The sequence below is a fragment of the Triturus cristatus genome, chromosome 6, assembly GCF_964204655.1.
Source record: "Triturus cristatus chromosome 6, aTriCri1.1, whole genome shotgun sequence".
NCBI lineage: Eukaryota > Metazoa > Chordata > Amphibia > Caudata > Salamandridae > Triturus > Triturus cristatus.
The window spans coordinates 1,520,628,527-1,520,642,418 of NC_140589.1; the positions used below are offsets into that span (position 1 = coordinate 1,520,628,527).

Sequence of the window (13,892 nt, forward strand, 5' to 3'; positions counted from 1 at the left end):
TTAGAATATCTAAAGATGGACATGTTTGTCTTAGATTTGTTGTCAATCACACCAGCTGCGTTACTAGGATTCCAGATGAGCATGAATCACTTTTACCTGACGCTGAGGGACAGAATGTGTCAAGTGTGAGACATTTGTTACCATCCACACATCACTCTTTGGTGATCTAATGCAAAGCCAGACTGTCCCTGCAAGCCTCCGTATATCACCGCTACTTGGATGTATGCATCGCTGGTAGGCACCCTTACCGAAGCGTGGTACATATTACCTATTACTGTGATGATGGCCTCAACTAACAACTGATCTCTGCATGCTGCTGTTGTCTTTCCGCATTCATATATTTAAGTCCGGGGGTGATAACTGCAGCTCATAGAAAGATAAGCCAGTATCAACACTCTTGTGAAAGGCCATCCACACAAGCTATATGTGGAAAATATTGCATTATAAAAACACATCAGTTCTTAGGTAGAAGGTTTTCTAGAGTGCTGCCGAGCCATCTGGCTGTAGTGCATTTTACATAAAACAGAGTTGTATAATATATATGGCACCAATTTAAAACATACAATTTACAAGGATTAAACGGTGTTTTAGTTGCAACACAAAGATTTCTATGGAGTTTGATGACCATATAACTTCAGGAATAATCCAAAGGTGGGGATCTTTACATGTTTTCAGAAAGGTAATACTGTGGCCTGACTTCTTAAATCTCGCGGACGGAAATTCTAGAATGATGACCGCCCATGATAACATTTGAGTTTGTGCTTAGTAGGATTATAAATTTTAGGTTCTGCTTCTGAGTCTCGTTTGCCGTCCACAGATGGTGAGCCAATCTGTGGAGTAAGAAGGATGATTTAAGTGAATAGCTTTGTATGCCAGGCACCCAGTTTTGAATGTATTTCTGGCTTGTAAAAATAGTCTATCTAATTCTCCTACAATGGGTGAAAAGTGGTCAAATTTGAAGATGTTATAAGTCTAGCCATGGAGTAGAGGTTTGATTCCAGGGGTGCGAGAGAAGACTGTGGTGAACTTGGTAATAAGGCAGTGCTAACATCGAGATGTGGAACAACAAGGGCACGCACAGTGGTTTTAACTAAGGGGGGTAAATGTTTATGGATGCCATGTAACAGAGTAGAGAGTAACAGTAACCTGAGAGGTTTACTGCGGTTTACTGAGGTTGATAAGAAGGAAACCATCTACTGTTAGTTGATTTATGAGTGAGGGATCAAAGGTATGTGTGTGCCTGGATGGGATGAGTAGGAACTCACTTTTCTATGAATTTACCATCAGGATTTTATTTGACATCCAGATTCAGAGCTTCATTAAGCAGGAGTGGAGTATTAATTTATCATTGACTCAAGATGTTTCCATACAGTTGTGTGTATGTGCAGTGCTGAATGGCAATGCTTTCCCTCACAAAAAGTGTGCTCGGTGGTTTAAGATAAAGGTTTAAAAGTGTGAGTGCTAAGAACAAGACTTGAGAGACCACACATAGCAACAAGTATCCGCACTCGAGGTGTAATCTCTGCAATGAGAATTCTCATTGTGGAGATTCCACCCGAGTGCGGTGACTCCTCGAGGACTGCGGGCCCTCTATCACGCGTGAGGAGGCCCTTTGTGAACCAGGCCCACAGTATTTCGGAAACTACATCTGACCTATGGTGCCTTCAAACCTCGAAGTCCCCTCCAACAAATCAGTAGCTGATTTGTCGTCAGCCTGTCTTATTACCTAACAAAAACACACTTTTATATGTTCTCCTACAACAACAAAAAAATATAGGATGGAGATGCAGGCTGCCTTTAAGGAGTGGACCAGAATAGAAGAGTTTATAGTTGTGAATAACTATCCCCTCGAGAAATATACAAATGTCACAAAGTGTTCATAGAAAGTACTAACATCTAAGCCTCATTTGCCAAAGGTCAGAGCATTAACTCCACTTAAATCCAACTGGGAAAAGTGTTGACCCCTGTTTCTTGAATATTCTGAATTTTGCGCCAAAGATTGAGCATAATAAGGGTAAGAGCAAAGACCATTTGTTAATGACTTCATTAGCACCCACCTGGATCCTTTCACCCTCACAACAGGCAGACAATCAGGCCAATTGTTCCTGTTTGCTTTATGACCCTGTCACACTTTCACTGATCCTAGATTTCAGGCCATCAGCAGTAGTTAGCACTAGCATTCCAAGCACTCCGATTGGTCGAGCCAGTGCCAGCATTTCATATAGTGTGCAAATGCCCATCAATAGCTGAGTGCACTGTGATGTATGAAAGACTGTCACTGTGTTTGAGCACAGCAGCACACAACCTGATAAACACACTCAAAACAACATTCAAAGGTTGCAACAGGATGAGTCATCAAAATCTACTATAGGTAGGTCTGCAAACTGAGACCAACGTATATTGTTGGTGCAGCAGTTGCAACAGCAGCAAATTTTTTTGCATTCCAAATACCTGACTTTGAACTATTTTAATATTGTATAAACACCAAGTTCCACAAGGATGCATTCAACTTATTTCAATAACAATTTTTTGGGGGGCATTGGTAGTTATATAACACTGATCTAACCATGGGGGTTGGGCAGTCATTTGATGAGCGCCTACTATAAAAGAAGCTCCACTGTTATTGTCTAGAATGTCACTAGGGAAACAGCAGAGAAATCAATCAATCAATCAGTAATCTTATGAAGCGTGACTACTTACTCGTGAGTATTTCAAGGCGCTGAGTGGGGGGGGGGGGGCTGCATTTCAGTCAAAGAGCCAGGTCCTGAGGTCCCTACTAAATTGCGGCAGCAATGGTTTTTGCCTGAGGTGCAGAGGCAGGGAGTTATATGTCTTCACACCGAGGTAGGAGAAGGATCTTCCTCCAGTCCGTGGTCTTGTGGATCCGTGTGATGGTGGCCAGGGCCAGTTGGCCGAATTTGAGATGTCTGATGGGAGTGTAGAAGGAGAGGCAGTGGTTGAGGTATGCAGGTCTAGCACTATGGAGGGCTTTGTAGGTGTGCGTGAGAAGCTTGAAGGTAATTCTTTTCTTGACAGGTAGCCAGTGAAGGTCTCTAAGGTGGCTGGTGATGTGGTTGCAGCATGGGATGTTCATAATGAGTCTGGCGGAGGCTTTCTAGACATTCTGTAGTTTTGGGGGGAGTTTCTGGCAGTGCCGGCATAGAAAGCAAAATAATTGCCCAGTACAGTACAGTACACAATATTGTTTTGTAGATATTACAGTTGACGTTTTTCTAAGATCTTTCATCCTTACATGGCCAAAACAACAAGTCAAGACTAGACTGAACAACTACTATTTACCAAAGTGACTGTTTGATATACTTTTTTTGTTTCTTCAGGTGTGTGGAGCTAGATTGTTGGGATGGCAAAGGTGAGGACCAAGAGCCTATAATAACTCACGGAAAAGCAATGTGCACAGATATTCTATTTAAGGTAAGTTTTACAAATGTTATATGCCATTTTCATATTAAGCCAATTTAATATTATGTTATTGTGTGATAAGCTCTTAAAACGTCATGAAGTTTATTGGTGAAAAGCTGCTGCAGTTAACACTAAAAAAATAACACCATAACAGCTGCTTTGAGCTGCATTTATGAATCTGTGCTATAAGCAAGCAAAATGGCTTATATTTCCAGTATATCAGATAACGTAATTGTAAAGCACCACTCGCATGCCATTGGAGTGTAGGTCATACGCAGTTTTTATCTGCCATTTTAAGGCAGGTTGTTTTGTGTATTATATGTCAAGCTAATGGATTTGAATTCAACATAGAGACTGATTCTTGGGCCTGTATTTGGGGTGGCAATACCATACCTGGAAATGTCAGTGCCACCTGGTGCCTTATTACGAGTCTCTTTTCAGTACTAATGGAGGAAATAACCGCAGGTACCGAAGTATGTGCTTTACAGCTTTAACAAGAACCGGTATCTTGTACCTGGGTTCTTTGTCTGATTAAAGCAGGCATAATCTTCAAGTGAATTGTTCAAAGAGACCAAAGGAGACCGAGACGCTGCTGCCTCGCTTGCACTTTTTCCAGGCTCGACTTGACCAAACACGCCATTTTGGATCTATGGGTTTTACTCGCAGGGAATGTACACTACAAACCACTTGACTCTTGTTGCCTACCCTCAACTAAGCAAATAGTGGCTTTCAGGACTCATGAATCCCTATACTCATTGTATAAAAACTCTTCAAGTGATTATGAGGAATTAACAGGTATCATAGCAGTATTCCCAGCACCCATTAATTCTTAATTTCTGAGGGGCCGACCCTCAGAGTCCCACTCGTAGTCCCATGAGCTTCACCCACCGCTAAATTACGATTCCCCTTGTATCAGTAACTCTGTGGGTTGGCTACCTAAAGTATTAAAATGGGGCTCGTAATTAAGCCCTTCGTATGCCATTTACAAGGTGTGATACTACCACCAAATCCTGAGTAATCTTCTAGGCAATTTACGCCAGATGTAATTAATTAATTGTTGAAGCATCAGTGTCATTTTCCAGGATCACTAACCCTGTGCCCAGAATTGAAGCATTGCCATCACTGCTGTAGTAAGTAAGGTTATTAGTCTAGTAGTGAGTGGATACTGTCTTGGTGGGACCTGTGACTGAGCTCCTGACCTGATAAGCTAGTTTCTATGAGGAAATCCTGGGTCACGCTTGGGACCTTGGCATAAGCAGGAAAGCCCTTCTAAAAAAATCAATGTGATGTGTTTGAAATAAAATTGAAACCAGGAAATAAAAAACGTTAAAGTTAGCATCTGCAACACAGAAAACCATAGGGAAAAAAAACTGTATTTGTATTTTGTATTTTTTTAAATATAATATGCAAAATATGCAGCATATAGCGGAAAACAGTATACTTTAATGGCTGAAGCGTCTTGGGGGTGAGGCAGTAATCAGTTATGGTAGCATGTAATGTGTGGGCATTTTGTAATGAAAAGGGAAGATCATTTCATGGATCTATTACAGATGTAGCAAAGCATTTGCCATTGAGTCTTTTGTTTGCCATTTGGTGGTAGATATATTTCAGTCCCTGCTGGAGCAGAGGCTTCTTTTAGTCTGCACACATAGTTCAGTGAGGTAGTTGGGAACTTTTTGGTGCATTGTTTGGTATTGTGGCAGAGGACATTTCTGTCCATCCAATCGTTCATGGCCAGTGAGCATGAAGAGATGGCTTTTGTACATGGTCTATATTAATGTGAGTCAAGTACTCTTTGTGTGTCGTAGTTATGCATGTGACATTTTAAACTGCAAGAAGAAATTATGTCAGCTAGTGGGCAAATGTTGGTGTGGAAGAATAGTGGGGGGAATGTTGAGAGTGTGTCCAGTTTGTCAGGATATTTTACACTCCCCAGGCAATCTGCACCTCCAGCCTCAGGGGACACATATCACAGGGGCAAGCAGAACGAATGTCAAGTTCCAACAGGTCCACTGTAATTCTTCTAACTATCCTAAAGTTCCCTGTCTCTCAGGGCCTTCTTCCTACTTCAGCATCAGGCATCTCCTTCAGGATCTTGACCAACTTTAAACCTTTGGTCAACTGGTAATTGTCACAACTACCCCGGAAGCAAACATTTGGAATTCAAGATTTTTCTGAATAAATACTCTCTACTTCTTGGTAGGAGGGTTCAAAGTCTTCACTCCTCTTTGGATCCGAACAGATTCTCTCCTTGTAGAGGGTTAAATGCGTTAAATTAAATGATACATTATTCAGACACTGATGATAAGGCCATAGGCTCTTTTAAAAACATGACCATCCTTCCCACACCCCATCATTCAGGAGAGTGAAAAGGCTATCCCAGTGTTTCAGGCACACAGCATCCTAGACTATACCCCCTGTCTTTGCTGCGTGGAAGATACTTCCTCCTCCCTACCAGTTCTAGTCCTACCCCTTCCAGGTGGTCTACCCATGCTCTATAAACCAAATCTCCCTTTAACCAGCACTTGGGTCAGGCCTCCTGTAGAGCCTGGTTCCACTTACTTTATAGGAATTGCGTTAATTAATAGGAATGGTGTAATACAGGCCAATTAAAATACCATTGTCACACTTGGCAACCCTGAGTGGCTTCCTTCTCATACATGGTGGACACTGCATGGCCAGTCCTTTGAGGTAACAGCCGTTAGGCAGAGGCAGCAAAGGTATGAATGAAGTGTGATCGTAGACAAAATGTGAATCCATTTTGGAACGCACTTCAGCTAAATGAGGCACAATATATTTCATATTAAAAACCTGACATGCCCTAGATAGAGAATTCAACTTCACTAGTCCTTTCAGGCCACAATACCTATATGATGCAAATTTGGCCTTGATGCCATTTTTAGATAAAACTCTAAAGATTTATGGATTGAGTACATTGTGTACAATAAGAGCATGCCATGCACCTCAGGCTGCCAGGAAAACAGCTTTCATTCCAAAATTAGATGCTATTTTATTATTGAAGCTGGGAAAATATGCCTTTTATTCTCAATTCCCATCTCTGTTTTCTGTGAAGTGACACATGGGTTCTGCAGCCAGTTTTTTTTTTTACCAGAGTGCCAGTTCCATTTATCACCATTTAGCACCTAAATGTACTTTAAGGCAGAGAACATTTAGCTGAACCTATTCAGTAGGTCAAAACCACTCCAGTGGTCAAAACATCAGGGATTGTATCAGATAAAATGAGCACTGAAAGTGCTAATATAGAATATGGTCTCTTACTCATTTTTGGACTGACAGGTGTCTTACTAGTTGAAGAGGTGCAACAGCACACCTTTGCCACCTTATACCATAGTTAGTATAATGGTTTCTTGTTACAGGAGCTTTAAAGGTATGTGCTGCTTTTGCATGGAAGTGTACCAGCATTTGTTGAATTATCTATGGTAACCAAAAGAACACAATAACACATACGGAACAGTATAACCGCACATTTAAAACTTAATAGAGACTACAGTACATAACAACACCACATTGCAGAGAGGATCACAAAAACACACCAGGACAAACAAATAACAAAACACATAACCAACAGAAGGTGCTGCAGAACGAGCATTCTTGTTAAACATTACAACCGTCAATTCTTCTTTAATAATACATAGTGTTAAAAGGGTGTTTGTACTTACCACTTAACTGTACTATGGACATGAACTAGTGCCAGCAAAAAAAGTTTTTGTAATCCACCCGATATGCCCAGTCAAAAACAAATGGCTACAACACAGCAAATTGATGGAGTTTTTTTACATGCCGGACGGAAGCTAAACTACTACCTAAGAGACTCTATCACTGAGGCAACAGAACCCGTTAGTATGTTGGATCGGGCATGGTACATATCAGTTTTCCTTGTTTCTGGACACTCTAAGAATCACCTACCTTGACTCTGCTCTCACCAGTAAACCTATCTATGAAAGAACCTCACACATGAGTAGTATCATGACAAACTGTCCATGGTTGCCTGTTGTGTAGGAACTATTGCCATAATCGCCATTCAGGTTATGTGGTCAAGTTTGCATCCTGTCTCTTTTCTCTACAAACACACAGGAAATAGATCCAAGGATAGGGTTATCAAATTGCAAAGCACCAGTGCCACTTCCCTTGGGCTGTCAAATTTGCAGCTGATAACTGACATGATCAGGTCACTGTCCTCTCATTTTCAGTTATGTGCCCTGGAAAGGCTTTGCTTCTATCCCACAGAGTGGTAGGTGTTACTAATTGGTTCATGAAGCTTGTCCTGACATAGGGCCTAATTATGAGTTAGGCTTTCCGATGGACCACCAAACACACAGTGGCGGTACACCAGCAGTCCCCCGAGATGGGCAGTTGGACTACCATGAGACCGCTGCACTCTGAGGCCAACAATAAGCATAGTTCAAGTTTCCTCACCGCCACAGTTTTCATGGCGATGAGCCCGCCATGAAAACTGTGGCAGTGAGGAAACTAAGGGAGCCCTACAGAGGCCCTGTCACCTCAGGGACTGGGGGTGCATGCACCCCCTGCTCCTGCATGGCATGGACTCACAGTCCATGTCCTGCAGGACTGGGGTTTGGCATCCCCTCGGCCCTGCTTTTCTAAGGCTCACTTATGAGCCTTAGAACTGCTCCACCGCTGGTCTGCCAAAGGACCGCCGGCCAGACCAGGAGAAAACTTCTAAGCTGGCAGTCGGCTTCGGCGGTGTGGGAGGGTGGTGGTGGAGTGGCGGAATGCTCCCACACCGCCAAAGTCGTAATTAGGCCCATAGTCTCACCAGTGATGTTTATTCAGCCATGGGGAAGGTATGGGTCCTGAATACTAACTCCAGAGTATTGTTTAACAATACTATCAAGGTTAAAATATATGAAGTACAAAAATATTGAGATTTTAAATTTTGAGGGCTGGTATATAATTTCCATACAGTAAAATTGATGTTTAAAATCGTCATTATCTATTTGCTCAATGAAACAGTTTTGTTGTGTTTTATATTGTTTTAATTTTTGTTATAAATTAATATAGACGTATGTTTAATTATTGTCTTCGATATTATAATTTTGTATATGTTATATTTTAGGGGCTGTGGGATTTATTGGGGAATTGAATGGGTAGTGTTTTAAACATATATCATTTATTATTGTGAATTTTTTTAAGGGATTAAAATTGTCTTATTTTGTATTGTTTTGCTTTATTCATTTACCTATTTTTTCATTTTGTTATATATTTCTGCAATTTTGTCTACAAGTTTTGGGCATTAGTGGCATATTCTGTGTGTAATACCTTTTAAGATAGTTAAGAGGTTTTTTTTTACAAAGCAGTATTTTTAAATATATTATTGATTTAAATTATTATTTATTACAATAAATGGAAATCATCTTAAATAAAGAACAAATATTAAGGGTAATTAATTTTAATTTTAGGTAATATAAAAATGTTTTTAACTGCGAAATTAGGCACATTCTTTATTATTATTAGGGAGATTAATTAGTGTAAGTGATGTGGGTTTTGTGAAATGTTATTGGATGTATTTCTATTTTTTAAAATAAGTAATAAACAAGTTCATGGCAATTATTTAATTGTATATGGATTCAAATTATTCTTTAAAAGGGAGAGCTCAGAATAATTTAATTTAATTTGTTTATATTTTACTTAAGCTGCAGATAAAATAAAAATAGTTATACTTGTACTATAATAATAGTTTTTAAAAACATTTTACAATATTGTTTTTTAATGTATTTTTATATTTAATGTAATGCTTGCATCATGTAATATTTTGAAATTGAATTAATTATATTGTTTTTCGTGTTTTTTATATTTGTTGACCAAATAGAAAAGTGATCTTAAAAACAATTGTGTTTGGAGTTATAATATTAATTTTGACCTCCCCACTTATATGTACTTTCCCCAGTGTTTATCGTACTTGAATTAGAAGGGTGAATCTGTCCCCAGCCCCCAAATACATGCCTGATTCACAATGTTTTTCCATAGCTAAGTTAAATGTATGCACTGAGAAAGGTGGCATCTATACATGCCTAAATCAAGGCCAATTAGCAAAATCACAAATGTCTGTTATAAGGACTTAAAGGGGCCGATTCCGATCCGGGTCGGAAGTGCACCAAACGCGATCTGGCCAGAAAGACTACGAACCGTACGCGTGTTTTCCGGCCGACTTGTACAGCTGTACGAGCGAGCAAGTACGATGCGAGCTACGTGAAATTCACCGACCGAGTCGTGACCGGGTCCAAACCGCTCCGTACGTCTCGGTCGGAAGCTAACCGTGGCGTGCAATGGATGCAATTCACGACCGAGCCAGTACGATGCACGCGTGGGACAGCCTGTGCGAGCCGGAGTGTCCGGATCGCAAAGCGTCGGGGTGGTTGCCTTTGGGGGTCCGCGTCAGACCCCCTGACACCTGTAGCCCTACGACTCGGACACAGGGGGAGACCCATGGGTCTCCCCAACACAGGCATGTACGGTGCAGATGGCACCGACACGTACACACTGTAGGGGGAGCACATGTCCGCGACGTACCCATTCAGTTAATGGGAGCCCATGTACGCGTCGTACGACCGGCTCCCATTGACTCCTATGGGAGTCCGACTGAACCGAGTCCGGCAGCATACGGCCGCATCGTACATGCTCAGTCGGACTGCAGGCCTCCGGCTCGGTCGGAAAACACTCCGGAACCGGCTCGGTCGGAGTGCTTTCCGACCCGGATCGGAATCGGCCCCAAAGTGTGAAACTGTACAGCTAGAGGTATGTAAGATATGTTGCGATTAAGTCATTTCTGCAGTTGAAAAGTGTAAGTAAATTTAAAGTTCTGTGTTTTGCATATGCCCAGCAAGCATTAATTTTAGAGGAATTTGCAAAAGAATTGAAATGCATTTTTTGCATTTGAGAGAACACCTATCTTTCACTGGGAGAGAACCAGGGAAAATATAAGTGAATGTTAGAATTATATGCCTCTATTTATCCACAACTCAAGCAAAGTGAGTTGGAAAGATTGGTATGTGTGTAGCATACTTTTGTCAAGTGAGGAGATTTGTGTTACATGTTGTGATTTCTCTAAAGCTATGATTGTGTTATGTGCACAATGATAAATATTACTAAATCAGGCACAAGTCAGATTTCATCGTCACTACCATATTTTGATAATGCATTTTCACATTATATAAGTTACTCATGCTCTGTGACATGCTCTATGTATGCACCAAAGTCAATACTTTACTCACATACATAGTCATGTTATGCATGAGATTATTGGAGCCATTAATGGATCAAACAGAAACAAATCTACTTGCTTTTAAGCTTCTGTTTTTAGACAACTGGTAAGAAGAAGGGGCTACAAAGAAATAGAAGAGGCCTGCAAACCACTCATGTTTTGTAACTCAAGATACACAACATGAATATTAAAACTTTCGATTCTTTCTTTTTCTCAAGGATGTTATTCAAGCCATTAAAGAAACAGCATTTGTTACCTCACAGTATCCAGTCATTTTATCGTTCGAGAACCACTGCAGGTACAGAGAATCTTTATTTCAATGTTTCCCCATAGTTGGTTACATTTTGCTTTATGTATGTTTTAAATTATTACAAGATGTGAAATCTATCGGAATAAACTCTTACAGAAATACAGGTCTGTCAGTAAAAATGAAAACTAATGCAGTAGTTCCTTCACATAAAGTCAGTGCACTAATGTGAGCAAGCCTTGATAACTGAGAAAGTCATTGAGCCTGATCACAAGGGTAAATTTGGTCATAAACATAGGGTTACAACAGAATTTACCCTTGCTACACTTGTCAGGAGCCCACAAAGGATTTCTTGGTGGTTGTAATTGCATTTATGAGTGCGGATATACCCCTTTCCACCCTGGGAATAGGTTGCAATTTAATGCAGCAAAGTGCTGGAGGAACTCCACTTTCAGGGTGGGAGTGGGCACAGATCACTCACACATTAGCTGAAAGTGTAGGGTAAGAGCTTTCTCAGTGGGGGAAAACACATAACAAATGTTTTTTTATATAAGGGGCTCCATTCCCCCTGTGTGGACCTTTCTGATATGGAGCTGTTCATACTGAGTCAATTGAAGCCCATGGAAATAGTTGGATGGCATTACAGAGGGTATACATGCCATACGTCACCTTGTACAGCGTTCAGGTGTGCTTCTGGGAATGTCTGTGAATTCCGAAAAAATACAACAAGCCCAATTTACATACTGCATTTTGAATTATGTAAACTAGCATACCAGTAGTACTACTTTTCATTCTCTGAATGAAACTGACAAATCTATAGATGGGGTTCTCCGCTTCCTCACTTGTCTTTTCTGTACAGAGATGTCCTCTGCGCATGTAGGTATACTTTATTGTATTCAATGAGACAAGGACCAGGGGGAGTAGTGAGAAAATGTTGAATAATTACAACAAATTAGTTAGGATTAAGGGAAATTAAGGAGGGCTTTAGGGGGGGAACGTGATAAGATACAACGCACACTCCTAAAAGGGTAAGACAACTACAATTCACAAGATAAACCTTTACTTTTACTGCAGCCATGATCGCATCAAAAGAGGCTGAAAAGTACTCCAGCCAAGTACTGGAGTACATCAAGCACCACGCATGGCCAACAACTAGAACTGTACTTCCATAGCAAACAGAAAGGGAAGGGAATAAACCTAGCATGCCATAGGAATTAATGTTAAATCAATTAAATGAATACATTATATATTAAAAATGTAAGTGATTAAAAAATAATCATAATGATTGATTTTTATGTTTAAGAAATATTTTATATTTTACATCATTTAACAAAATTAGTGAAACATTTTAACTTTAAAAAAATTATATAAATATGTTGAAATGCAATTAAAAACATAACCTATACCTGGTTTATTGCAAAATAAATACAAATGTAGGGAGGGTGGTTAATTTTATTTTTAAATTATTGTTTAAAAACGTATATTTATAAATATTTTAAAATATTTAAAATGTAATAGAAATGTAATTTGATGAGGTAGTGTGTTTTAACTTTTATTTTATTAGCTATAGTTTAATATTAATTAACATTAATATTTAACCTTAAAATACATCTTTTAAAAAAACTGTAAAGTTTTATTATTTTCCCTTTCTTTTTATATCCTACTCATTTGGGTCAAACACCCAGAAAGTTACTAATAGTTATTATAGGTTTGTAAAATAGGTGAGTAGATCTGCTCGGGTAATATTACCTTTGTTAATCAGGCTCTAAATCTCCACCAACACATAGATGTAAGTCTGTGGATGCAGATTTATTACATTTTCCATGAATCAGGTCCATTGATTAATTTTAAGTATGCAAAATGTTGTCATACCTCTCACACAAAAAGGGCCATTGTTTTACTACCTCTGATTCCTCAAAGATGGCGCTTCTGGATCACATTTCAAGCTGTAAATCAGTGATTTCTGTCTAAGAGTCGGTATCAAATATGAAGTAAACATCTGAAAAGTAACTGAAAACATGCAGTTACATTATAAGGAATAATTGCCCTCATTAAGTGGTCAATATCCAGGTGATGATCTCAGGTCAAATCCCCTCCTCTCTTCCTGACCATTCTGTTTGTCCCTTTTGAACAACAAGAATAGCATACGTCTTTTAGGAAGACAATGAATAATTGGGAGTTTATACCGGTCTGAGGCCCTGTTAAGGGAACTGCCCGACCATAGGTCGGCGGTTCCGCATACCGAATTAGGATGCTTCCGCACATGGTGCATTCCCATACTTCCATTTTACAATGGGAGCTTGTGCGGCGGTCTGAAATCGGCTGCAGCACATGCTCCCATTGTAAAATGGAAGTTTTTGCACATCCCTGCACTGTGTGGCAGGCACCATGAGGTGCACAGATGTGCTAGGGTGCCCCATAGGGCCTACACCTGAGGCCAAGGGAGAAGGGGGCCCTGCTAGGGCCCCCCAATGTCGCTCTCTGACAGCCTTTCCATGTCAGAAAGACCGACATGGGAAGGCTGTCAGAAACAGGCTTCATAATCCCAATGGCGGAAACGCTGTGTTTAAGGGATTATGTGTGGTTTCTGACTAGCCGATGGGCTTCTTGCGGTGGTTTACACTCTGACCGCCGACATTATAATTTAGGGGTCGTAATGTAAACCTTCCATGTCAGTTAGTAAGCCTCCGACGAGCTTACCAACCGACATCGTAATAAGGCCCTAAATGTTAGAAGGGCTAACATAAAATGTTATTGTAATCAGGGGCAATAATTCAATTAGAAACACGTTATCCTTGCTTTCAAGAGATACAAAACTTAAATAGGTAACGCAAGTAGATTTGAGTCTACCTGGGCAAATGTAGATTTCTGTTTTAATATATCATACACTGTAACCGTCGTACTTGCCACATCTGAGAGCGAGTATGTTTCTTACACTAGTACGGCTGACTTACAAGGAGTGATAGTTTAATATTTAGACAG

At 40.2% G+C, this 13,892-nt stretch overlaps 1 protein-coding gene across 5 annotated transcripts in view; it reads left to right on the top strand.

Annotated features, from left to right (window-relative positions):
- Nucleotides 1-13,892, top strand: part of PLCB4 (phospholipase C beta 4) — a 1,018,018-nt gene that overhangs the window by 647,780 nt on the left and 356,346 nt on the right. For all 5 annotated transcript variants that reach the window (XM_085612653.1, XM_085612654.1, XM_085612650.1 and 2 more), the window contains exons 16-17: nt 3,339-3,432; nt 10,882-10,961. In XM_085612653.1, coding sequence (XP_085468779.1) covers nt 3,339-3,432; nt 10,882-10,961 — 174 coding nt within the window. The remainder of the gene's footprint in view (nt 1-3,338; nt 3,433-10,881; nt 10,962-13,892) is intronic.